Source organism: Plectropomus leopardus, chromosome 4 (assembly GCF_026936395.1).
Source record: "Plectropomus leopardus strain MGB_pleo_1.0 chromosome 4, ASM2693639v1, whole genome shotgun sequence".
In the NCBI taxonomy this organism is placed as follows: domain Eukaryota; kingdom Metazoa; phylum Chordata; class Actinopteri; order Perciformes; family Serranidae; genus Plectropomus; species Plectropomus leopardus.
This window is the reverse complement of record NC_142179.1, coordinates 13,693,139-13,720,713: the sequence shown is the minus strand read 5'-3', so window position 1 is coordinate 13,720,713 and position 27,575 is coordinate 13,693,139. Positions and strand designations below refer to the sequence as shown.

Sequence of the window (27,575 nt, the reverse complement as noted above, 5' to 3'; positions counted from 1 at the left end):
TGCAAACTGAAGTCTGTAATGCTCCCTAGAGATGACACACACACACACACACACACACACACACACACACACACACACACACACAGAGCAGGCCTTTGCCCTTTTTCTTCCTTTTTTTCCTCATCTGCATAAAACCCCTTCAAGATTATTTCCTTAAAAAACACTGTGTGAGCATCCATGAACTGTGTGTGTGTTCATATTTAAAAAGACATCGCAAAACAACCACAAAGAGATAGATCACAACTAAAATGAAACATAAAACAACCACAAAAAGATGCAATAAGACTAAAATGAAATGTAAAAGGACCACAGAGATGCTAAAAAGACCACAAAGAAGGGACCAGAAGTGACACAAAACTAATAAGGGATTAACCCCCCCGACTAAGAGCTAGAAAGATTATCGATTAATCTGCCCATCATGTTTTATCCAACCAACAGTGCCAACCAACCAACAATCCAGAGCTATTTAGTTTATTATCACGCATGACAAAGAAAAGTATCACCTTCTCACATTTAAGAAGCCTAAAACCAGCAAATGTCTGTATGTTTTCCATTTTCTAAAATAAAAAAAATATTAGAAGGATTCAATTATCGAAACAGTTGCCGATTAATTTTCTGATGAATGGCTTATCAAAAAACCCTGCAGCTCTAGTGGAAAGAACCACAAAGAGACACAAATAACACAAAAAATGATCCGAAATGACCATAAAAAGATGCAAAACAACCACAGAGACACAAAACGACCATAGAAAGATGCAAAACTACAACAAAGAGGTGCAAAATGACAATAAAAGATGCAAAAAACCACAAAGAGATGCAGAATGACTATAAAAAGATGAAGAACAACCACAAAAAGACAATAATACGATGCAAAACAACTATAAAGAGATGCAAAACAAAAGAGACGGAAACAGCCAGAAAAGGATGCAAAAAAACTACAAAGAGACACAAAAGGACCATAAAATGACGCAAAACAATCACAAAGAGATGCAATAAGACCATAAAAGATGCAAACATTCATAAAGAGAGACAGAATGACCACAAAACGATGCGAAACAATGACAAAGAGATACTCTAGAGGTTTTGCTCCGAGATGGGAGGGGTGGGGGAGCTTTAATGTCTGTGTCCAGGGACCCATTCTCCCATAATCTGTCCATGACTGTAGGCTATTTTGAGTTACAATAGCAGCTTTTCACTGATATTATTTCATATTAGAATATCTAAACGTGTTTGCCGAATAAACAATGTAACCATGAATAAAATACACCGTATTACAGCCAGTAACCATGAGTCGAAACGCATTATAGTTGTACTCATTTTACAAAATGAGTAAAAACGCCTTGCCCCGGGTGTTCAGGTGTGTGAGTGACAGGTTTTTGGAATTACTGAAATGCAGACTTAATCCTTTGCTACCGAGACTGCCAAAAACAAAAGCTGATGTAACACAACACAGTCCTTTCCAGCTGTTACCTGGCATCGACCTGATCTACATACAGACACACTCTTCAGGAGGCTCGGAGAGAAACTGATAAAACAGACTCAGCCATAGAGAGTGAGCATAATGAGTCTGTAAATATACAATAAAACTTTTCATTAATACCCTAAATTACTGCTCTTTGTCACAAACAGTATCGTTTGCCAGCACACCTCAAGTCTCGAGCCTAATAGTATCAACCTGCAACTGTGAAAGAGCACTGAAGTGTTCCCATATATTTAAAAAAAGGTTAGTGCATGCTCATAGCCTCAGTGTTGCGATAATAATGTAATCCGCACAAAATTTTAACGTGTAATGTCTCTTTCGGGGGAGTAAAAAGCAAGGACATCATGTCAAAATGTCTCAGTACATTATTGATGGTTTGAAGCTGCGAGTGAGTGTAATCCTGTTTCAAGATGGATTTTTCACTGAGAGACACAAGACTGGAGTTTTATCAACATCCATTTATGCAGCAGATATAAAATACAGCTCTGAGGTTTACAGCTTGTTCTCTCGGCTTCATGACTCAGCTGGCCTGTTTACATGTAACAAATTCTGGTTTTATCAACCACAGTAACAACATGTTGATGAGCTATTTCCACAAGTAACATAGGACATACAAAAAAACTTACATCTATATCAAGTTAGAAAGATATTTTTATCCATCTTTAACTCTTATCTTCCTTAAAGTTCCCCTTTGAATGGCCGACAGTATCATATATAGGCTATTCTCTATCACAAAGAGATGCAAACTGCCATAAAATGATACAAAACAACCACACAGAAACGCAAAACAACCATAAAAGAGACACGAAAAGATCACAAAAAGATGCAAAACAACCACAAAGAGATGCAAAAAGACCATAAAAAGATGCAAAACAGCCACAAAGATACACAAAACGACAATAAAAGGATGCAAAACAACCACAAAGATGTCATAAATAAATAAATTAATTAAATAAAAGGATGCAAAAAAGATGCAAAAAGACCATAAAAGATAAAAAAAAAAAACACAAAAAGATACAGACTACCACATTCTTAACTGGCTAGTTGATGCTCTTGAAGCCTTATATTGGAATATTATATATAAGGTTGTTGATTTTGTCTTTACCATTTTATACACATATCCAAATCCATCTTTAGAAACTTTGGGATCTCCACTAGAATCTGAAATAAAGTTTTGTGAGTTTAAACAATATTTAGCTGCACATTTTGATTTTGTATTCAATATTTCTGACAGAGAAAATGTCATTTTATTTATCTGCCAGGGTCCAGCATTTAAGTGAGATAATTTGCTGCACCTTTCTTTGCTTTATTTGAATATCTCGGAAATTATAATTATTATTGTACATTTTTCAATATATTTTGGCATTTTATAGATTAAACAGTTCATCAAATTAATTTAAACCAAATAATTAAAAAAAAAAACTGTATGAATGAAAGTATCAGTTATAGCCCTGTAATACTACAGTATTAATACTCTATTGTATTAGTGTTTACTTGACTTCACTTATTTCAGCTGGTAAGTTTTATTCTTTTCTTAATAACTTAAATATCAACATGTCAGCAGCTGATAATCTGAGTAACATGAAGCTGACGGAGATCTGTCGCAGAATTATTGTGACCCCGCAACGACATTTCAGTTTTCACTCCTGGTTCTTTTCAGATTGAGTCAACTTTCACTACTTTGTTTCAACTTCACACACACACACACACACAAACACACACACACACACACACACACACACACACACACACACACACACACAGGGGACTGATATCGTGTATATGAGACGCTGATATGCAACAGCGACAATATAGACTAAATATCATTTTTTAAAATTCTATTTACTACACGTCTGTCTCTATCAGTCCTGTTATTCCTGTCCTTGCATGTTATTTTAACATTGATTGCAGTTAACCATGTATTATACTGTGGCCTTGTTTACTGGCAGATGTGTACTGCTCATTTGTACATATAATATTGTGTATAAAACACTTCTAGGATATGTCATTTTTCTCTCATTTAGGGTGTCTGTTAAACACCCGGCCAAGGAAACAGTTAAAAATATGAGTATTTTAAGCTTATGTAGCATTTTATACACATTTATACAAAATTAAGCCAGTCAGTTTAAGAAACTTCCCTACAATTTAAAATAATGTTTTGCAGGTTTTGATGATATGTGGCTGCACAGCATCTCTAACGTGAGGATTTGCTGCATTTCTGTGATTTATATCATTATAAATTAAAGATCTATTGATTTTTTTGTGGTATTGTTAAAACATAAACATTGTACTTTGTTCAGCTTTGTTATCATTTTTAGCTGTTGTGTCTATTTATGTGTAAGCACAGTGAGTAATAATTCCTTCATTCATAAAATTGTTATTTATTTTAGCTGCAACTCTATATTAGATATTTAAATGTATTTAATCATTGGGAATGGCAGCAGCTCAGTATGTGGGGACTTCGCTCGTGAACTGGAGGGTTATCAGTTAAGTAGAATGACAAAGAATAAATGTGTTATAGGAAAAAACATATAGTCTATATATTTTTGAAAAAGTTACATTCAACCAACTGTAAAACTAATGTTCTAACTTTTATTCTTTACTTAGATGAATGGGCATCATTCCTGTCAAATAAATTGATAAAATTCAAAATTATGAAAATGAATCATATGACAAAGCAACAACACACATTTAAGGCACAAACACTGCCTGTTCAACCGATCAAAGTGACAACTGTTAACACAGGTTAACACACACACACACACAGACACACACGGTGGCGGCAGGCATAAACAGTTGATGAAAGCAGCTCACAAACAAACGGAGATGCAGCCATGCAACCTCTCACCCACACAGTCACAAACACGTCTACAGTTTGAGTGCACACGCCCACACACGCACGGGTGACACACAGGATGTTTGGAGTCCAAAAAGATCTTCCCAGGGTCCCTTTCTCAAGGCCGTCGCCGTGGCAACTGACTGACACTCCACATTCTTTTATCCCTCCGAGGGTCAGCGTGGCCAACGCTGTCCGGGGTGCATATGTGTGTGTGTGTGTGTGTGCTGGACTGACCCTAAACTCTGCGGGGTTACCAAACTGGTCTCAGGAGAGATTTTTGAAAGTGTGTATGCACAATTGTCCTACACACACATGCACGCACATTTTAAAGCACCACCCATCAGGGCCTCATCAGCGAGAGGAGACCTTGACCGACACATCTGTGTGTGCTTCCCCTGGTTTCGGGTTTGGATCACTGATGCATTTCTTTTCCTTGCTGCATACTTAACAGACAGCCTGTCTGGTCTATATTTTCCTTATAGTCACCAAAACCCATAAAAAAACCTAAATCAACCATAAAATGTATCCTCTTATCACGTGTTGTTTGTGTAACCAAAGCCTTGTAAATCGTTTTCTTTCATACCATAGAGGCTCCACTGCATCTCAAAACCAGAACTCGCATCAGTGAACCACACTAGTCAAGTTCTCATTAAAATTTAAGACAACTTTTTGGCAAAAATTCTAGAAAATCTGCAAGAAAGGGGAATTGGAGTCCCTTGGTGGCCATTTGGTTACACTGCATGCCACATAACTGCAACATTAGCAATTTGATTCCAGTTGTTTCATCAAGCTAAACAGCTGATGGCACCCAATTCTCCAGTCGGGTGCCATTAAACCAATGCATTAGAAGAGGGCGCAAAATGAGATAATGTAATTAAAAGAGTGGCAGTCAACCTCAAATGACCAAAAAAAAAAAACCCATGGAGGACATGCTGGAAATCTGTTTAGTTAATGGATTTATTTTAGGAAGATTAAGGTTTTTATCCGCTGCAAATTTTAGTGTCTTCAGGGTCAGTTCCTACCGACAAGCACATAGCCATAGCATCATGTGACCTATAAAAGCGAAAAAAGTGTTTCCATTGCAGTTTTGCAAAATAGTGCTTTTTTGAAACGCCTAAAATACCACCTCATGTGAGCTTAAAACTTTTTCAAAATTGACATGTTTCCATTAGGCGTATTTTATGTTCGCAACTTCAATTTGGAGGTTAATGGAAACCACCCTACTGTAAGCAGAGAATTCAGTCTGCAGTGTAGCTCATACACTTCAATGATGATCCAGGGAATTATAGAAAACCCCCCCAAAAACCAAAAACAACCTAAGACTGGAATTTTTTGGAGGTGGTTTCAAGGGGGAAGGGGTGTGCATAGGTTGCTTTTTCCAGAAGTATGAAAAAAAAAAATCAAGTCCTTTGTCAAAATTTGTGAAATTTTTTGATCAGCTCATGTCACAGGAAGATTTTTTATAATCATCTTATAGCTCTGCCTGGATCGTGGCTACTGTACACAAAATCTTTGTATGTTTGTACAGAAAACTGTGTTTAATGTGTTTATACAGCAGCTATTGCTGCAGCTAGTACTATGGTGATCTTTTGCAGCTGGTATTGTTTTCACCCGTCAACTCCACCACCTGTTGTTTGAGTCACACAGATAAACACTCTGAGGTCTTCCTCCAAAGCTGGTGGAACAGAAATAGACTCTCTGATCCCAGCTCACTCCTGATTTCATCCATGACAGGGCGGCTAAACTGTAATGCAGCATTTAATACAATCTAAAACCAATATTAAAAAAAATACCCGTTAAAAAAAAACACTCCATGTTGTCATAGAATGAGTAAAAAAATACAAGAATAGACAGTAAAAATGCTGTAAAATCTTGCTAGGTTTCTTTTGATTTTAAAATTAGTTGAATTTTACTCAGAAATCAGATCCAAAAGATAATAATCTAAAAAAAGTTAAAAGTCCCACTAAGGGATGTTTTACAGATTCTCTCTGACCTTCAAACGATCAAATTATTCAAATTATTGTTGGCTCAGGATTACAGTCACAGAGAGCTGCTGTAATCACATAAAATCCTTATAAAAATGCATGAAAATTGCAACATCTATTCTATATGCAACACCTATGCATAAACCTCCTGAGGAATGTTTTTAGGTTTATTTTATGTATTTTACTGTTCGCGTAGTGCTTTTTTTTTCAAGGTCAAAGAAATTATTTTAAAAAATGTGCTTGCACTGGTTTCTGGTATGTGTACATTGGTGGAGTACAGGCTGCCAGGAGATCGGATCACATTCACAGTCAGCTCTATCTGTGGCATCATGGAGGATGTGGGGAAACACACACAGACACACTGAGCACTCGTTGTTGGGTTACCAACACTGATAGAGATGAGTGTGTTCTAGGAAACCTTTCAGAGGCTGTCAGCCCTTACTGATGAATAAATGTGTCACTTCATTGTGCTGCCCTGCTTGCACAGTTCTCAGAAACATTGATATATAAGCCATATATGCAGAAGTTAAGACAGCACACTCAAGTTTCACAGAATTGAGTGTAGCTTCCTGTAAATGAATTGTGGCTTTGCACTCAAGGAAAAGACTAATTAGTGAGCCTGACAGAGCAGAAAAACAAGAAGAGAAAGTGGTAACATTTTGATGATAACAGAAAAGTTGTGACAGTAATCTTTAGATAACCAAAGAAAAAACCACACAACTTGTCAGCATTTCTGCAAATATATGCAATGTTAAGATGTAAAAATTATATTCAGGCATTCACCAACAACAATAAAATCATCAGTCAGGAAGTCACAGTGCATGACACTAAGTTTTCTAAGGTTGTTTCCAGGCAAAGAGGGTAAAACAGGGAAAAACTAATCCACACAGACATCAACGTCTACTATATAACAACACTTCTAGGATACTTAAATTGATAAGGGACTGTTTTCCCCTTAAAACATCCTAGGAGTCATTTATTTATCACTTCTGTATATGTTTTAGAGTCTTTGGTGCAAATAAAAGGTTACAATCAGCGGTGGAGCTCCAGAGTGTCATTAACTATAAGTCACTGTGGCTTTTCTCATAGAGATCTGCCTCGAAACCACAGGAGCTTCTGCTCTTCAGCTCAGGCCATGATTGGCTTTAGGTCAGCTGGTTCCCTTATTCAAAGTTCCTATTGGCTCAGTTAGCACTGCACTGAAAGCTAAGATTGCCGAGAGATGCGCCCTTTAAATCAACTTGGAGGAAAACTATAAAAGATGAAAATAAGGAAAACATGAATGTTTCAAATGATGCAAAAGCAGTTTGTGGATATTTATGAAGGTAGCAATGGGTTTGGACTGAATATTTCACCTGATTTAGATCATGTGGAGTCTATGAGCTGCTGTTTCTGTTGTTAAAAAATTACAAATGTAGATTTTTGGACCACAATACCCTTTCATAGTCGAGTAATAAATGTAGGGTTTATGCAGCCTGCCGTGGTGGTTTTGATCTTGAAATGGTCAACATTAATGGCACCGTGAGAGGCATAGCTTTCGAAGGATATGCTGTATGACTGCACCACTTAATTAATGATGATTACAGCAAACGGTTTGTGCAAAGTAATCATCAAAAATTTAAAAAATTCACAAAGCCCGCGGATGGGCCATCAGATTTTTTTACAAAAACTGAACATTATGACCTTCACGAAAGGAGGAGTTTTATGAGAGTGTTGAATTCGACTGCAGGTGTACCTCATACACTAAGTAAAGAGAATCACGTCAATAGCTGATAGGATATAGGGAGATCATTCAGAAACTCAGAGACTCACACGGAAACAATCTAGACTGAAAAACAGCACTTCAGTTTAGAGAGAAATATAGGGCTGCCACTTGAAAGTCAGAAATTCGAATCATTAGTTGGAGACCCCAGTCGACTGAGATAGCTTCAAGTTGAGCAGTTGTTTTTAAAATGTATTTATTTATTTTACCTAGTCATTTTGCTGTGCAGTGCACTTCTGGGGACATTTTGATCCCTAGATTTAGCTGCGGAGCGAACACTCTTGACTTTCATAAAACTCTTTGATATAAGCTGCAGCTGACGCGATGCAGCGGCAGTGAGAGGAAGACAGACTCTGCACTGTAAGACTTGGAGACAACATTATCTTCTCTCTTTTACTCAGAAGTGGTGAATTTACAGTGCACAGCAACTTAATTCAATACAGTCTCTGGCTTTTGTTTGATATCTAGTGTTGGCAGAAAATGTTGCAGCCTTATGACCCCTTTTTGGCACAGTTAGCTTGTTTACTATATTACATGAATGCTGAACTTTCTGAGAAATTCTGAGTCGGGCACAGCTGTAGAAAAATATGTGTGCCTTAACAAAGTCATCTCATCCAGTTTACCAAAAAACACATTTTCCCACCTAACCCTTTTGACGTCTCCTCTTACTGATCGTTTCTGGCTATTTTCTATTTGGATTTAAGATATTCACCACTGAGACTTCTGTCACTGCTCAAATATTTCATTTGCGGGACTCACAGCACTGAAAAGTGACATCTGAAAAACCCCACAGTGATATCTCCTTCCAGAAAAGATGTATCAGTTACTCAATTAATCTGCAGACCTGACTGTGAACAGTTTTTGCTGGAGCTATTTTCCGTTGAAAATGTGAACTGTTTTCATTGGGACTGCTTTCGAGCAAAGAAATTGTCCCAATGGAAACAACTGACTGCAAAGTCTGTGAACTATCTTGAGTAAATTCGGCAAATTGCTTTTGGAGAGAGCACCACGAGCACCGCCGCTTTCACCCACACTGTTTTGAAGCAGTAACACAAGTGAGGGTGGCTTTGTGAGCCTTAATCTAACTACATGGCCGTGTAGCATGAGCATGTGATATAATTTTTAAGACACTGTGATACACTATGGTCTGAAATATTAACCTTGTGGTAACAACGTCCCTTATGAGTCCAGCTGGGGACTCTCCTCTCTCATTTCCTGTCACATCTCAACTGTCACTCTCCAATAAAGGGACAAAATTACCCCCAAACAGTACTTGGACAAAGAACATTTTAGTTGAGAAATGTCTGCTGATACAAATGTTAATCTGGTACGAGGTCAGTGTGATAAACTATTAGATTTTTGGCTCCAACTATGACTGCCCCAGAGTATTTATCAATTTCAATCTCGATCTTTGCTTATATTATCTGTCCAAGATAAATGATCATGGTTTCATGACGAGTCTAACACCTTCCTGTACCCAAACAAAAGCTAATCAAAATACAGCTGAAATATCATGGAAAACAACCAGATCAGCTTACTGAGAAACAGAAAATAGATCGTGTGATTGTGTGTCGTGTGAGCCAAGCACGAATGTGCGCACACACGGGCACTGTTTGCATGTGTGCAGAGTTTCAGAGTACTTTACATGACTCACAAAAAAAAGAAAAACAAAAAAAGACTTTGTGAGAATATCTCAGTTAATCTTGTGAAAACGTTTTCACACTTGCATGAGAAGTTTTTGTGTGTAAAGAAATTAGTGACACATAATTTTGGGAAATCTACCTCTAAATTAATTATGATATAATGGCACAGGCAATATGTATCTCCGTTTATGCATTTGTAAAGTATTTAGTGTATACCTTTTAAGAAGCGTGCATTGAGCAGGGGATTTGGTTGCACATGTAATCCACATGTGTAAAAGGGCATGTGTCAGTTATGGGTGTGTGTGTGTGCGTGAGGGTCAGTTAAGGGTGTGTTGTATGTCCAGTAACTGTGCACATGTGGACAAGACAAGTAGCCTCAACTCATTCTACTTATTTTCTTTCCCTACAATCGAGTCCTCACTGCCTCTTTGCTTTTGGTGTGAGTTTCTTTCTTTCATCTGTGTGCAGTTCCTAAACTAAATGATCAAAATCTTACTTTCATCCTGACAATCACATTAATTAATCCGGAGGTCCCACAAATGCTGACCAATACCTTATTTTTCAGACAGACAACAAAATTTATATTTGATAACATAATACTGGCAAAGTTTTGACAAAGATGTGTATAGAGGCAGCATTTTTTTAAGTTTAAAAATAATCTGCCCCAAAGAGATGACAGTTATAGACATTCTGAACAGCAAACTGGAAAATCATAATAATGTCATAATAATTTGTATAAAAAGGATAATAAAACTGGAGTACAAAAACACAGCCTGAGAGAACTGATGTGATTTCGACTGGTTGATGTATATGCCAGAAGGCTACCAATGCAGTTCAATTCAATTTAATTTAACTTATGAATTGACAAAAGCAATTTGCATGAGATGGCTTTACAATACGACATCACTCTTGGACCCTAACAGCAGTTAAGAACTGACTTTGGAGGCCAGAAATTTACTGTTGCCCTTTTCTATTAGCTCGAACCATTCTGGTCATTCTCGTCTGTGCGTGAAAATCTCAGTAGATCAGCAGTTTCTGATATACTCAAAACGCTCGTCTGCCACCAACAACCATGCAATGTTTAAACTTCCTTAAATCAGTGGTACCCAACTGGTGGGTGAGAGGGTCCATTCTGAATGGACCACAAGTGACTTGTGAATATCTCAAGTTTGTGAAAAACACACTTAATTTTAAAGAAGTGTGAATTTCCAGTGCAGAGCTTTTATTTTGAAGTGCCAGTTCCTGCTGTAGAAGTTTTTTTATTCCAGTTCAGCAACTGTGTATTGTCCTGTTCTCGATATCATTTGGCCTATTAGCATGCCGTGCCTTTGCAGTGTTTTTCTCATTGCATGATCTTGAAGCATTAATATGCACTTTTTGGCTGCAGTATTTATTCACTAGGTTTGAAATAATTATTACACTTTATTCTTGCAATATGTTTTATTTCATTGTGTTACAAGCCTACGTGTTGGCTACATTTAGTGAAATATAATTGAATATGTGGTAATTTATCTTATGTGTGGACCTTGACTCAGTGACTTTGGAGAAATCTGGACTCCTGTGGCTGGACCAGTTGGGAACCACTGCCTTAATTCACCTTGTTCACCTTTCTGAGGCTAAGTGTGCACTTCAGCAGATCGTCTTGACGATGTCTACATGTCTATATGCACTGAGTTGCTGCCGCGTGATTGGCTGATTAGACATTTGTGTTAATGTGCACTTAAATAGGGGTACCTAATAAAGTGGCTGGTAAATGTATATCCCAATAGTGGCTGGTAATATCAACATGCTGATGTATAGATCTGGCTTGTTCCAACAATAGAAAGGTATGAGAATCAAAATCAGCTGTGACTGATTTTTTAAAATGACAAAAACTGGCTTCTGACAGAGAGACTTGCCCAGAAATCGGGAAAGAAAAACATTCTTGTCCTTCCTTTCCCTTCTGCCCCCCGGTGCCCAACCATTGTCTCTGAATAAACCTTACTGTGCAGTTTTGTCCCGTACAACTACAGCTCCTGGTACCACTGAGCCAGAACCAGGTTTACACAGGGAAGGAGATCCAGCCATGATAACATTTTCCACACAAGAGTCAGAGCCAAGTGGGACGTGCCAGGGCCAGAGCAAACTCTGAATGTTTATAACGCAGCATCAAAAGCCACGGTTTGCTCAGAGAGAAGCTACAGCCCCAATTGACAAATCATATCCGCTGGCAACGGGATAAAAAAAATGAGTCATTTTTCTGAGGGGAAACTGAGAGGCACAGATAATGAGAAAATGCTCGTTGTGTTTGGCTCTGTAATAGAAACCAGGCTAAAGAGTTGCCCGGAGAGAATCAGGGGGAGGGGGCTCAGCGGGGCTGGAGATGTGACTCAGAATAAAGCTGAGCAGAACTGAGTGGAAAAGCATGGAGTGAAGAGGAGAGCACAGAAGATATACAGACTTTTTATAGCCTATTTAATACCACAGAGAATTAAATTTAATATTTTTTCCACTGTTTTACTGGTCAAAGAACAGTGTGACAGGAAAACCAGCCAGGACACTAAAGCCTCTCATTATTTATTAACGATTGTTTTCATCATCATTTGCTAGATTTATTGGTTGATTGTTTCATTGTTTGGACTATGAAATATATATATATATATATACATATATATATATATATATATATATATATACATATATATATATGTTTTTTCTTTTTTTTTTTAATGCAACGGCAATCTTCAATTTGTTTGTTTTGTCTGACTAACAGACAGAAACCTTGAGATCTTCAGATTATTGTCATATATGACAAAGACAAACAGTAACGTGTCATTAGGGGCCCCAGAACGTTTGGCTGTTGGAGTGAAGATATAAAATACACTCAGTTGCTAGTTGAGTGAGCTGCTGGACATTAGCAAAAGCTAACGCAGTACAACAGCCCTGCAATACATATAACCTTCATAAGGTTAATAATGTTTCCAATGAACTGACGACAGAGATAGAAACCCAATTGTTAATGAATGGAGAGTCTTACAGTGGAAAACCTTAAAAGTCCAGTGTGTAGGATTTAGGGGATATTTTGGAAGAAACTGAGTATAATATAACAAGTATGTTTTTTTTAGTGAGTATAATGACCAAAAAATAAGAATCACTGTGTTTTCATTATCTTAGAATGAGTCTTGTCTAAGGAAATGACCGTGCTGCACTCTGCAGCCCAGAACAGACTAACCAAACATTGACCTTAAATAGGACCATTTTCTGCAATTATTCCTACCGTCATTATGCGAAATTCTAATAAACCGTCAACAGAGTGTAGATAACATTTTGATAATTAATGGAGAAACTCAGTGGAAAACCTTAAACAAGCACTGTCAAGCAAAGTGAAAATATGGTCATAAACGAAGAGTCACAAGTTGGACTGTGTGTGTGTGTGTGTGTGTGTGTGTGTGTGTGTAGTATAGGTATTTACATGACAAACATCAATTGATAATGCAAATAGCAAATAAGCACATAAATACTTAACATAAAGCATCTACACTTAATTGAACGATGACATAATGGTGTTGGGTACCATAACTGTGTTTGCAGGTGTGTGTGTGCGCGTGCGCGCGTGTGTGTATAAGTGTATTTATGGGCAATGATGAATAAGAAGAACAGAGGCCGAGAGAATACTGTTGGGTGAGGGTATTAAACAGCTTTGCTTTGGGGGCTTTCCACATGCAACTCAGCAAGGTCATGTGCAACTGGCACTGTGGTTACACATGCATGCACACGCGCACACACACACACACACACACACACACACACACACACACACACACACACACACACACACACACACGAGTCCAACACAGGGATTATGACAGGGTAAATAGCACACATTTCAGATGCATGAAAGATTAAATAAAATTATTCGCCAGAGTGAAAACTACATATCGAAATAGTTTCCATTAATGCAGAGACACAAACACAAAGGCAACACAGCAACCTCTTCTGCAGAAAAAGACACAGAGCTAGAAAGAGACAGAGCGAGAGATCTGACAAACATCTTGACCACATGACTCTAACCACTCTACTTCCTTAAGATGTTTCTATAGATTTTTTCATGCTAAAACACACACACACACACACACACACACACACACACACACACAAACAAATGAAAACAAAACACACAACAGTCCTCCCACACTCATGCATTTTCCATACTGTAAGATGTTTTTCACTCTTTATGACAAGACTTCTGCCTTTAGACTGAATACATTAATTACAGACAAGAGCAACAAACATTGTGAAAAGCTGCCTGCTGTAGTAAACAGTGTCCTCTGTGAGCTCTGCTGTGCATCACATCTAAGCTAAACGTCCTCTAAACTTTTCCGCTTTTTTTTAGAAATCTGTATAGACATCTGTATAAAATGTTGAAATGATGGTCCAACTATAAAAAGCATGGCATATTCAATTCATCCATCTTATTTGTGGAGGCAGAAAGGTGTGCAAGGTATCCCGAACTGCCTCATCACGGCTTTGTCCTCCAGCTCTTTCTGGGGGATCCAGAGGCGTTCCCAGACCAAGTGCAATGTGCTTTCCCTCCAGCATGTTCTGGACCTTTCCAGGGTCTTTTACAAGTTGGACTTGCACAGATTACTCCCACAGGGAGTCTGGCATCTGGTTTGGATGCACTTCAGCTGGCATTGTAAGCAAAAGGCCGGCGTTTCACTCAGAGCTCTTTTTAAGATGTCCCAATACTCTGCAATAGAAGCTTGTTTCTGCCACATAAACTCACTGTTTCATCAATCTGCTTGTTAATTTCCTGCTACACCTGACCCATATGCATGAGCAAGACCCATGCTCACTCAGGATAGCAATTTGCTCTCAACTAAGAGGAAGGTGACTCTTATGGGTTAAGACGTGAAGGTTTTCACTTCCATCCAATCACCACTTCACACTTTGCTAAAAACCTCTCCAGCCCAGCTACCTGAAGAAAGTGTTGGCATTGTACATTTCTGTAAACCATGGATATGTTACAGCTGTACGTTTCATACACATAATATCAGCATTTCTAAAATGACATTGTTTTGATTAATGGTTACATTCAGACGTGGAGGAGATTATGAATGGCAGCAACCTCGGCGAGACGACTGCCAAGCTGCAGCCTACTGTTTGAGACTTACAAACAACAAAACATATAGTTTTTTTGTGATACCTTTGCAGCATTTTCAGCAGCACTAGTGCCACCAAAACTGTGTGTTTTTTGGCAAAACATCTGCTGCAATTCCAGCGGCGATTGTGCCACCAAAACTATGTTTTTACCAAAACATGATCTTTTCCTAGAATTAGCCAAGTGACTTTTGTGCTTAACATAACCACTTTAACAACAACGTTGTTAATCTACTACATACTAATGTACAAATGTTTCATATCCATGGTTTGCAGAAACGTACAATGCCATCATTTATTCTGGTGATTGGTTTTGGAGTTCAACATGCAGTTTTCTTTGACTACAAACCAGAGCGTCCTGTCAAGCATCCTGGCTGGAAACATCTTTTCCTTGAAAGGCTAAATAGTGTCATACTGATAACTGGAGCCAACACCCAACTTTATGAGCCCTTAAAACCTGCAACAAACCTGAAGAGCCCTGTCAGTCAACACCATTAATATCTAGACCTTTCAGCTCATCCAGCGCCACCACTACAGAGCTGTATGACAAACACGGTGACTTCCAAGAGCAAAGGGCATGTCAGGCGGGATCAGCTCTTCAAAGTGTTTCATTATCCTCAGTCAAGGTCAGCAGAGAACGGCTGAGAAAAGCGTGGGCAAGCTTGTGATTCATGTAAACACAGTGAGTGAGAAGAATCTGGACTGTAAATGTGAGGATTCTTCCCCAACATGAATCACAAATCTTATATCAAAGGACACAACGTCAGCAATCAAGATCAGAAAGATTTTTAAAAAACAGGGGGCAGAAATGCCTGTTTTGTCTGCATATGCCCTTCACAGTTTGAAGAAGTCGAAGAAAACTAATGTCATCTAGTGATCTGCTGTACTGAAATGATGGACTTCTTTGAATTATATTTACACTAAGTGCTTTCCTTGGAAATGCGGGGGTTTTAACTTGGTAGGATCTTTCTATGACTCACTGTGTTCCTGACAAGAGTCATTACTGCTGACTTTGGCTAAACACTGGTTTTGTGCTCAGTATTAATCCCTCAAGTCAACACTCACCCAAGTGTGGTGTGTGAGGACGTTTAATTAAGAATCAAACTGCTAAATTATATACTAAATATGCGTAGCCTGAGACTCTATGGACAGTGGCCAGCGTCCAATCCACCACCTACTAAAAGCTTAATCATCTATAAAGAGCTTAGATCATATTTTCCACTACTGTAAGATTACCACAAAGTAAAATGACACATTTTGGTGAAAAATCATCCATTTTGTTGTGGGAACAGAAATGTGCATGAACACATATCCTGGTTTTAAGAAACCTAACCACACTTATTTTGAAAAGAGTGCGGTGCTGTGACATGATCCACAGTTTTGCTCACAGAAAAGACTTTTTTTCTGAAGGTTTTATTGTCCCAAATCCTCCACAATGATTCATGTTTCTCTGTTATTATAGCAGGCTTTTATATTGTTTTCAGCGCTGCGACTGTAGCTGACAAAAAAAAAAAGAAATTTAATTCATAACTTTCTAAAACGGCTTCAACAAAACAATGAAAATGACAATAACATGATGGTAGAATTTATTGTAGGATTCTAGTTTTAGATAAACGTACCAAATAACTGATAACTTAAGACTTGTTTCCACCAAGCAGTGCAGTTGAGGTCGATTTATTTCCCATTACAACAGTTTCCACTGTAAAAAGTTGTCGATGGTACCAATAAAACCATTCCAGAAATCCTGTTTTATCATCACCCCTCTGTTCATGTATCATGCACAATAATCCATTACTAAAAGGTGGAGCTAGAAACACTCCAGCCTGTTATTTTTCATTCTGAAAATGTAGGCATGCAGCCCCCTTTCTGTAGACTATCAGCGAGGTGCTGACGTTCCTCGGCATCTTCTGCAAAGAGGAAATACAGCCAGAGCTGGACAGAGCAGTGACACAGCTGTTACTATCCAGTAATAACTACCTACATTTAAGAAGTAGTGTTTTCTGTGGAAAAACTAAACAGATCTGGGGTTTAGGTACGTGTCCATCTACCTCTACCTTTTATTTAAAATATTAAATCAACCTGCCCCGCACCATAAACATCTCCTTTATTTCTGTCATATCTCTTTGCTTTCCTCTGTTTGACATCATTATAATGAATTTATTGTTTTTAGTTTTGGACCATAGCCAGGACAAACAAGCAACATGAAGATGTCAACCTTGGTTTTGGAAAACTGTGTATTTTTCCCTATTTTTTCGAACAAATCATTTTTCAAAAAACACGATAATCAGAGTAACTGTTAGTTGTGACCCTATTGTAATAAAGATTCCTTTTTTCCCTTTATTTTGAGACTTATTTTTACTTATCTCACTTTATTTCCCTCACTTCCTTTCCGACGCACGACTGGTTCCTTCCACTCTTTGTTCACTCCTCATTAACCAGACTGAGTTCACCTGTTCACTCCCTGTTTAAACCCCGCACTCCCTTTCACTCCCTCCGTCTTGATCGCCACACGGGGCGGCAGTGCTGGTAAGCAGAGTTTCTTTCTCTTTCCTCTTTACTTCCTCCCGTGCAAGATTAGTTTAACACTGAAAACTTAATTTATCCTTATAAAGATATAATTTTATTTGATTTGACTCAAGTTCTAACTTTCTTTCAGATTCACTGAAACCCATGCGTGTTTGCTTCTCCAATTATGTTTAATTACAATTTGAGTTTTGGAAAATTAATCCTTTGCGTGAAAAGAAAACCTTGGCCCATGCCCATGATATTACACCTCTCCTGAAACCACCCCCTCCTCTACACTTAGTCAGTTCATAACAAAATCCTCCAATGACCTCCATGGTGGTGCCAAACACGGCTGTTGGTTAACGGAGAATCTCATGCAACGCCGCAGGCCTCTGTTTCATCGGGACACAATTAAGCAAAGGACGGCGTCACAGTGAGCTGTCATTACAGTACACAACCAACTTTATGCCAACTGACGCACCAGGGATATTGTTTCCAGAGGTAATTCCAAAGTCATAGCCAGCTGGATGGCTGCCTGTGGATTTCCAGAGGCTTTGTCCTCCCATTTTTTTTCTACAAAAGTTTCCTCAGATCTCTGTGGGTTGTACGAGATAAAGATCTGGTGATGCAAAATTAGAAGGAGAAGGGAGGACAAGTTCAGGCAAGTCAGTGGAGGGAAACTAAAAAGCAGAACCTACAAGTAATCCACTTTAATGTAGACAAACAGGAAAACATCTACTCTGACGCTTTTCCCTATATCAGACTTTCACGATCTGGTTAGAACAAATTGATTTGTTACATGATATTCACACCATATACACATGTGGTGAACACACAATACACAAGCTTGCATGTGCACCCATGCACCCATGCACACATCTACACCCACATGACTCAGTCAAGTCACTTCGAAGCATAATTTCTAGGTTTCATGAAACTCAATCCCTGGAAAGAGGAAAAAGTTTGACTTTGTGGGTGAGATACACAGACTGTCATGATGTGTAATGAAACTGAAGTTGTGTCTCTCTCTGAAGAGATAATCTCTGCTGTGAGTATAGACAGTACAGACAGGCGATCTGGAAGCTCTGCACAGTTTCACAACAGTTCTGCTACTGCGTGGAAGTCTAGCGGCCATTCACTTAATCTGCCATACATTTTCATGATTAATCGATTGTTCTCTACAGAGTCAGACAATAGTGAGAAATCTTAATTTCACAATTTCCTAATGACCAAATGAAACAGCTTAACATGTTTTGTTCAACCAACAGTTCCAGACCTGAAAATATTAAGTTAACTATCAAATAAGTTAAAGAAAAGCAAAAAATGTCACATTTCAGAAGGTGAAATCAGGAAATTCTTGTTTCCTGTTTTTTTAAGTGTTAAGCTGAAAGCAGAGTTGCCAAAAAATCTCAAATAGGCATGCACTTACCCAATATGCATACTGGAAATACAGCAAAATCACCAATGATTAGACTTGAAGTGTTATATTTCAACAAAGCAGTCCCAATGAAAACTCTGCAGTGACATTTGCAAATTATCCAGATGTACTGGAATTCCAAAATGTCATTTTTCAATGCTTTAAGCAGCACAGATGAAATCTGATTCAGCTCAAACGTGCTGGGCTTGTGTAGCAAGAAAAACCGCAGAGGCTGACATTTCAAAATGCATGATTTGATGTGAAAAACTGTGTCTTTTCATTGGTTTAATTCTGGTTACCAGAGCCGCCTTAAATAACCCAAAAAACTAAAACAGTAGAATATTTTTATTTAAAAAACAGCTATAGTATAGAGCCTTAGGTGAAGTAGGATTTTTATTAACATTAGCTGTAGAAACACAACGGTTTCCTGGTTGCCCCAAAGAGAAAAGATTTTGTTTGTTATTAGTGGTGTAACGATAGTGATCTGAATCAATACATTGATTCAAAAATCAACAATCCAATATCATTAATGCAAAGTGAAAACATCAATACATGTCTTCATCTTCATTTTGAAACTCCCATGCCAATCTGTATCACAATATTGTCTCATATCGATATCTCGTATTGTGACGAAACTTGTGATTTACACATTTATTTTTCATGTCATTGAGGTGAGCCAGAAGATAAAGTCCGTCTCATGTTTTACAGCTAATTATATGAACATTTAAAGGCTGTTCTTTTAAGTCAAACGGCCACATTTCTGACGAGCTCTTCTGGATGAATGACTATAATACAACACAAGGGAACCTTTTGTGTGGCTGATTTTTTTTGCACAGCTTGGGACAAAAGACAAAGTTATTTGTTTGCAACGTAACTTAAGCAGTTATTTTCAAGGGTGACAAAGTGTCAGTACTTTTTGGTGTCCACATGAGCTGGGCACTTTTATGTGCATGACACAATAAATAAACTGCGTACAACCAGGAAATCTCACTAGCACATCTTAGTTTTGAGACCTTTTACTTGTTTTGGAAGAATTCTGCAGACCTCGAACATCAAACATTAACATCAAAAACTTAAAAACTTGCCACAGACCAACAGCCACCTTGATGTCACTGTCTGTCCACCTCTTTGCTGGCTCGTCTGCCTCACTTTGAGTCTGTCTTTCTCATGTCTCCTTCTGTTGCATTTCCTGTGTCTCTCTTGGTTGATTTCATTCTGTTTCTGCTTCAGCTGACTGGGGCCCATATGCTCAGAGCTTTAGTTGTGGTATGCAACGAGAGCCAAATTAACGCTGCATGTTGCCATATGAGAGACTCAAGTACAACAAGTAACACAGAACAGATGGACACCAGAGTCTGGTTGTTGGAAAAGTATTTTCCACTGATGTTGCAAACTCCTCTCTTACTGTCAGTGAGAGAGAAAAAAGAAAAACCCAGCAGAGAGAAGAACACGTGAAAATCAATGCAAATAAAAGAATGTATGAGAATTTCTTTGAATGCATTTGACTTCAACTCACTCTCAGTCTGTTTAATGACACTTTTTTTTGCTCAAAGCTCAAGATAAAGTGACCCCAATGGGACAGAAATGCTGAGACAAAGCTTTTTACTATATGTATCTCAACACACATAAAGATGTGTGAGAGAGCACAAACATATACAGGCAGAGAAGGACCGACTCCAAGAGCAACATGATACATAGTCGTAGGCACATTTACACACAAGCATGAAATGAAACCATGTGGGAAAGATTAAGGCTTGAAGGGCTGGAACAAACACATGCAAAAGCACAAACACACACACAGCTGAGATGAGATGAGAGGGGTGTGATTAAGATGAAGTCTACAGGAGGTCTGAGGAAACTTATCCGCCATCAGAGTGCAGCAGTCTGTGGGAACTGACTCTGGGAGACAGAATACCACGATTTTCCTGGCAAGACGCTAACCTTGTCTGTAACCTTGACTACCGTTCGTCAGATGAAAGGAAAAGTAGAGCTCGGTGTTGCAGGAATGACTACTTCAGTGAAGAGAAACTGAGGAAGGTTACAAGATAATGCCAAGACTTACGGAAAACTGCAAGTTAAAGGAGAAGTGTGTAAATTTAGGGGGATTTGATGGTAGTCAACAACATGCTCACTCCTTTTCTCTGTAAGTTAATGTGTGCTCACCTTTTTCGTTTTTTTTCCAGACATTCAGGTTTTTAACGTCAGCTGAATGACCCATAGAGGTCTCTTCCTTTCCAAAACAAACAGACGGTGATTTAAACTGATCAAAAACTAAATAAAACAGTTTTAGTATAAAAATCCATGTATTTCCAACACACTTTGACATGTTGCTGCAGGCTGCTGGTCCAACAAATGCTAATTTGAAGACACCTTTTTTATCCAATAACGTAAGATCCAGATGTTAATGAGGTTTTCACCGAAAGCTGAGTTATCCACAAAGGTAGCATGCACTCTGAAACTAACAGATCAAATGACTTTAACCACTAGAAACACTAAATGAAGCACTTTCACACAACAAATAAGTCTAACTCTGGCACTGCTCATTGCAGTCGGGCTTACTACTACAGGGGCCGACGTAAAAACAGATTTATTATATCACATTTCTGCCAATATATCCCCCCTAAATCTTAAACACTGGTCATTTAAGATACTGAAAAGTAGGTGATATCCCAGAACACAGGCTGCTGTCTTCTCAGCGTCTTGTGGTGTTAATTAAAAATAATCTAAAATAACACAGAGACAGGAGAGCTAATTGTTTATGGGTCACGGTGTCAGTTTGTCCTCATACTTGAGAAGACAAAACAGAGACAGGACAGAGAATTTAAAGCCTCAGACAAAACTGAGGACACTTTGGAGACATCTGCTTCTTTCAGCTGACATAACAAGATTCACTTCTGCAATACAAAAAGGGTTACATTGCCTTGGCTTAGCTATCTTGTCATTCCATCTGCAAAAAAACTAAAAAAAGGGCCTAAAACTTGCTTATATCACTGCCAGTTTTAGAACCATGTACAATAAGTTCCCACTATTAAGCAGAACGCTGCAGCAGAAATGTCCTTTGCAAATGTTAAAATTTAAATCTTACACTTTGCCAGAAACGTGAGCTGGCCAGAGGGACGGCGGAGCAGCATTCATGACGTAGTCGCCTGGTGTGAGTAAGCTGAATGTGAGCACCTTCACGTAACCCCCTCAGAGTGAGGAGAGACTGCACTTCACCCAGTAAAACTCAGACTCGTCCATTACAACATAAAGGGAAAGGCACTAAGTTAAGGGCTTACTAACCTCAGAAGATTCATGTGCCAGGTTTAGCATAGCAGCTTAATAATCCTCATATATTAAAGCTCTGGCCTTTTTACAAAATGTATTTTTATGTAACAGTTTGCTTTAGTTCTGCAGCTGTTGGTTAGTAATTTTTTCTCCAACCCTTTCTCATCACACAGATGATCATTCTCGTGATTTGTTCACAGGGTTGGACAAGACAAACAGTCATTCACACTTAGACTACAAAGATCACAAAAAATACATGAGAGCAGTTTGGCAGTCATTGCTGGTCATTTTCCAGTTTTTTCCCCCTTAATGTGTTTTCTCCACTGTCTGTGGGAGCAGGGAGTTATTGTTTAGTGCATTCCTGAGGTAACTGGCATGCTTTCACCTGCCCAGGTTACCAGAATGAAGCAGGTTAAACTTGTGTTTGGACTGACATCAGTACTGCATCAAAAACCTGGCTCAACTTTTACCCTGACAGGGCGCTTCACTTTAACTGGAGCTTTCTCACGCGAATGCATTATCAGTTTCCATGTGGCTTCCTCTTTTGTGCGGAATGAGCACACTGATATTACTGTGTTTCTCACACAGAAAGACACACACACAGACGAAAATAAAAATACATATGAGCACGGCCCGAGGATCATTATCTTCTGTGCAGTCAAGATATGTGTGCAATGTGCAGGCATGCATGCTCACACACCTACACAGAATGAGCCCACAGATGTGTGAGATCTCAATTTACCTCCACAAAAAAGAAACAAAATATATAACTCAGCAACCCCTAATGTGTGTGTTCATATGACTTCTTTCACGATGTGAACCGATGCGCTTTTTCTTGTGTATGTTGAAAAAAAATGTGTGCATGCAAGTCCACAGCTCTCCTTCCTTTTAAGGCCATTCTCTGGGCCTTAACTCTCTGCCCTGCCAAGATTACACACACACGCACACACACACACACACACACACACACACACACACACACACACACACACACACACACACACACACACACACACACACACAGAGAGAGTAAGAAGGGAAGCACTCAGAGCACCAATGCAGTTGGTGAACTAATGCAGTATTGCAATCAGTCAGGAAAATCCTGCCAGTGCCTTCCCATTTTGATCAAATGTGCATGCACGTACACACACACACACACACACACACACACACACACACAGACACACAGCTCTGGCTCTATCATCAACTGAATTACCTCACGCACATGGTTAGGCCTGCAGCTGGCTGAAGAGTTGAGGGCTGCTAAATATATATACGAGCACACACATACACCGAGAGACACGCAGGCATGCAATGTCTTTTTCATTGACCTCTGTTTGTGCCAGAATACACACTTGCACACACCCTGAAGAGACTTGAACTCTGCTGTTTTATACTGTAGATGGCGGCGGCAAGGACAGCAGTCAACTCAGCTACTCTGATTACTGGTTTGGGGAACTTGGAGGACTGGGTGTGCAAGCACATGCAGCCTTGCAGCTGGCCTCATCTGGAAATATTGCAGGCTTTTATGCCATGAGGTCTTGTGTGGGGAGCCAAGCATGCATATTAGAAAAAAAGACATCCTGCTGTGCTGTGAGGAGCTGTCAAGCAAAGGACAAGAAGTAGGCACTCTTCAGAGCTGTCTTTTTCTTAACTTTAAAAAATTAAAGTTACTCAAACAAAGAATGTGACAATTTTATAAATTCTGATTTTTCAATTGAGGTATTAATCATTAAGTGATAAGTAGAAAAGTTGCAACTGGCTGAAGCAAACCCCAAACAGGAAATGGAGTTGGAGGCATATTGAGTAAAAGAAGAATGCGCTTTATGTTACAGATTCTTGGAGGTAATTGAGAACCAAATTGCCACACTGGGCAAATGCTGTGCTCCATTAATGCATGAAAATGAATGTATTATAAAGAAATGTGTGACAGTTATCAGCGAGGCGCAAGCTGATTAAATCTGAACGAACAGTAACTCCATTTCCTAAAGCGTCTTTAACTAGGTTAAAGGGCAAACTATCTCTCATCCTATCTTAAAGGGTTATCAGTGTGAAACAAATGTACTCTGCACGCAAGGCAAGAGCAGGCGTGATGCTCTGATTAGTTTTCATTAATCTAAAGTTGTGACAGACCAGTAATGTCACTCCTTGGCTTTTTCAGCTTGTTCAACGCTGATGCCTGCTCAACATCACAGCACACTCTGTAGCTGGAGTTAAAAAACCAAACCAATCACTCGAGTTAAGGATGTGATGACCATCAATAAAACACACCGTTTTCTGAGACAAAGCCGAAAGTCATCACAGCCTTAGTGTTGTTTTGTCATGTGGCAAAATGTGCACCAAAAGGAGCTTCTCAGATGCGGCAAAATATCATTTATGAAAACAAAACAAACACAGAGAAAAGAGATAATTTGAAAAAGGAGGGGGGGAAACCCCTGCGACTAAAACAGCTGAAACAGGAAATGACTGTGCTTGTGTGTGTGTGTTCATTTAGAGTTTGTACGTGCATTTGTGACACAGCCTGGCAAACTGACATTATCCAACCCTTTAAAAAGGTTTCTGTGGCTTTCCATCTTATTGATGATCACAAACAGATCTACTGAATTATCTGTCATGCACAGATATGAAACACGAGCCAAGTACTCTGCCAGCTGTTGAATGCTTATGTGGTGTGATTTCTGAGAAGACGCTCCACAAACATTTGCAAGAACTGCACACAAATGCAGTCCTCTGAAAGTAGGCATCTGGTCTACCAAGAACAGTTACCGAGGAACTTTCAGCCATCGATCACATACTATATACCTGCAGTTACATATAGCTGCTTGTTACAGCCTAAAATAAAATAAAATAATAATCGAAAATAAATCATTAAATGTTGCGTTTATAGTACATTAGGGATGCTAATAATTAACGTTGTGACTGTTAACCAACAATACAAATTTCAACCAGTTAACACTATCAGTTAAATGGTTAAAATTTACATATTAAATATAAATTACTGGAGTTCTCTCCCGGCACAGAGCTTATACTCCCGTAGCAGTGGGGTCATGATTTAAAAAATTTTTTTAAAAAAAAAGACACTGAGGTGCCCAGTAGCTCAGTTGGTAGAGTGGGTGCCCCATGTACAGAGGCTATGCAGCAACCACAGGTTTGATCTCAGCCTTGGCCCTTTGCTGCATGTCACGCCCCCTCTCTCCCCCTTTCACACTTAACCTGCCCTATAAAATAGGGAAAAAAAGCCCCCTTGAAAAAAATAAAATAAAAAGACACTCAGTGAAGCAATGTGTTTCATTAACTTGATTTTACCCATTTTAAATGGTAATCTCCCCAAAATGTCAGTTAATGGTTAATGATCAGTGAACAAGGGTTTTCAATTCGTCTATACAAGTATCCCAGTATACATGTTGGGGTTGTATGTTCACTTTACATTATTAATTTAAAAAATCACAAATAAAAACATCATTATGGCTCTATAGGGACTGGCTTTGACGCTCTGCTACAGTAATACTCAACAAATCTGGCTCCCCAATCATCTTCTTATACGCAATAAAAATAAAGTGTTTCACACTGGGAATTGTTTTTGTGCTTAAAGTATACACAAGGCGCCAGACTGCATAAAACAGCATCAATATAGAGCTTGCTCATCAAAAAAAAGTGCCAGTAGAGGATCCTGTGCTCTCCCTAACAGAAGTCCCAGCTGAGCCTCTAATGTCCCAAAATCCTACAAACATGTATGGGCCTGTCATTTTGCAAAACTGTCCCACAAGCAAAGCAAAGAGAGTATCCCTGCTCTACTACTTAATGTCAATTCTAAAAAAAAAATACTGCTGCCACTTCTGAAGTAAAACTGCTGCATTGCAAAATAAAGGCTGACATCCACTTTGCACCTCTGGACACACCCTAAATGAAACGTTCCACATTTTGATACATTTTGGTATTTTTGGTACTTTTTCTAAATAAAAAGTCCCAGCATGGACTTGACAAATTTCAACCATCACTAGCCATCACTAACTTCCTCTCTCCTTCCATTTCACATGTTATCACATTTTGTTTGAGCCAAAAAAGTATACTGAAATCCAGTGCAATGAATGTGTGGGTCGTACTGTGTATTATAAAGTTTGGTGAATATATAATTACCACAATAATGCTCATAATGTGTTCATGTATGCAATAACTGCGTGGTTTATATGAAATGTGTGTATAAAGGGAAGCATGAGTAAATGTTTCTACCTTTGGAGGATCATAGAGCTCCAACTGGTACCTCTCCCCTCCTCCTCTTCCTCCTCCTCCTCCTCCTCCTCCAACTTGAGTGTCCTTGATCCTCCTGACCAGCAGGCGGCAGCGTTGCCAGCGCGGCTGAGAGTCTGAGATAGTGTCATCCACCAGCAAGTACCTCAGTTGGCCCTCTTTACAGCAGCCGCTCACCTCTAACCTCCTCTGCCTCATGCTTCCGGTGCGTAATGAACGGATACGATCCAGGAAGTGAGAGGCTACCCCGGCCACAGAGATGTTTGACGAGGTTGGTTGCGTGGCTTCAGAGTTCAGACAGGAGGACGAGGAGGAGGTGGACACTTCCTCATTTGTGGAGGAAATCCCGCCCACTCTGTCACCATTATTTGGGAGATTGTTGTTGTTGGAGGGGTTGGGGTTGCTAGGAGACAGGTCCTGGGATGAGGAGGGGCTGGGCAGTTTCTTGAGAAGCCGTCTTACGGTTTGCCGGATTTGGCTGACGGAGAAATGTGTGACGTCAGCGTGTGTGGGGTTAGAATTTGAGGAGTCAGAGGAGTACCGTTCAGATATCTGACGACGATCAGTGCCAGAGATCTCCTCGCTGCTATGGCTACGAATCAGCAGCGACCCGCTGCCGATGCTCCGAGGCGACCCTCTGAGCACCACGGGGTTCCCCGATGAGGGGTTTCCTGCAGCACATCGCAGCGGCTGCTCCTGTTCCCGGCTCACCACCACCGGCTCCACTTTCGGTGACACCACAGTAAAGAGAGCGGCTCCTCCGCTCTGTCGGCCTGCCTCCCGATAGTCCTGCACCCCAGAAAAAGATGTGATCCGCAATCGACCAATCACAGCCTGCGATGGAAGAGGCGGGGCCACTGGAGTGGTGGAGGAAGCGCTAGCGGTGGAGCATGTGTTCTGGCTGAGTGGAGTGCCATCTTTGTCGACCTCGCAGCAGAAGTGCTGCTGGAAGAGGTCGGTGAACTGCTTGGAAAAGGTCTCCGGTGGGAGCACGTCATGTTGTGGCCGCTCTCTGGCGAAGCTCCGGTAGTGTCCAGCCAGCTGCCGGGCTGTGGCGATGGCGTGTAGCTCGCAGAATTCCCTCCAGCCTCTCGGGGGCGCTGCCACGCCTGGGCCTCCTCCTGCTGTTGTGGCGGTGTTGACTGGATGGATAGTGTTACCATTCATTGCAGTAACCAGAGCGGCTGAGAATCACTGCTGCGAGAAAAAGACAAATGAAAAGGGACAGAAAAAGAGAAATGTATGATTGGAGAGGGGGTGGGGGTCAAGGGGTTGATTTGGAGACAAGAG

At 39.6% G+C, this 27,575-nt stretch overlaps 1 protein-coding gene across 3 annotated transcripts in view; it reads right to left on the bottom strand.

The window, feature by feature from the left end:
• The window catches only part of sh2b3 (SH2B adaptor protein 3), a 72,124-nt gene that overhangs the window by 20,661 nt on the left and 23,888 nt on the right, over positions 1 to 27,575 (bottom strand). For 2 of the 3 annotated variants that reach the window (XM_042487672.2, XM_042487673.2), the window contains exon 2: positions 26,268 to 27,482. In XM_042487672.2, coding sequence (XP_042343606.2) covers positions 26,268 to 27,452 — 1,185 coding nt within the window. In that variant the 5' untranslated portion in view covers positions 27,453 to 27,482. The remainder of the gene's footprint in view (positions 1 to 26,267; positions 27,483 to 27,575) is intronic. The other variant, XM_042487671.2, reaches the window with a different exon arrangement.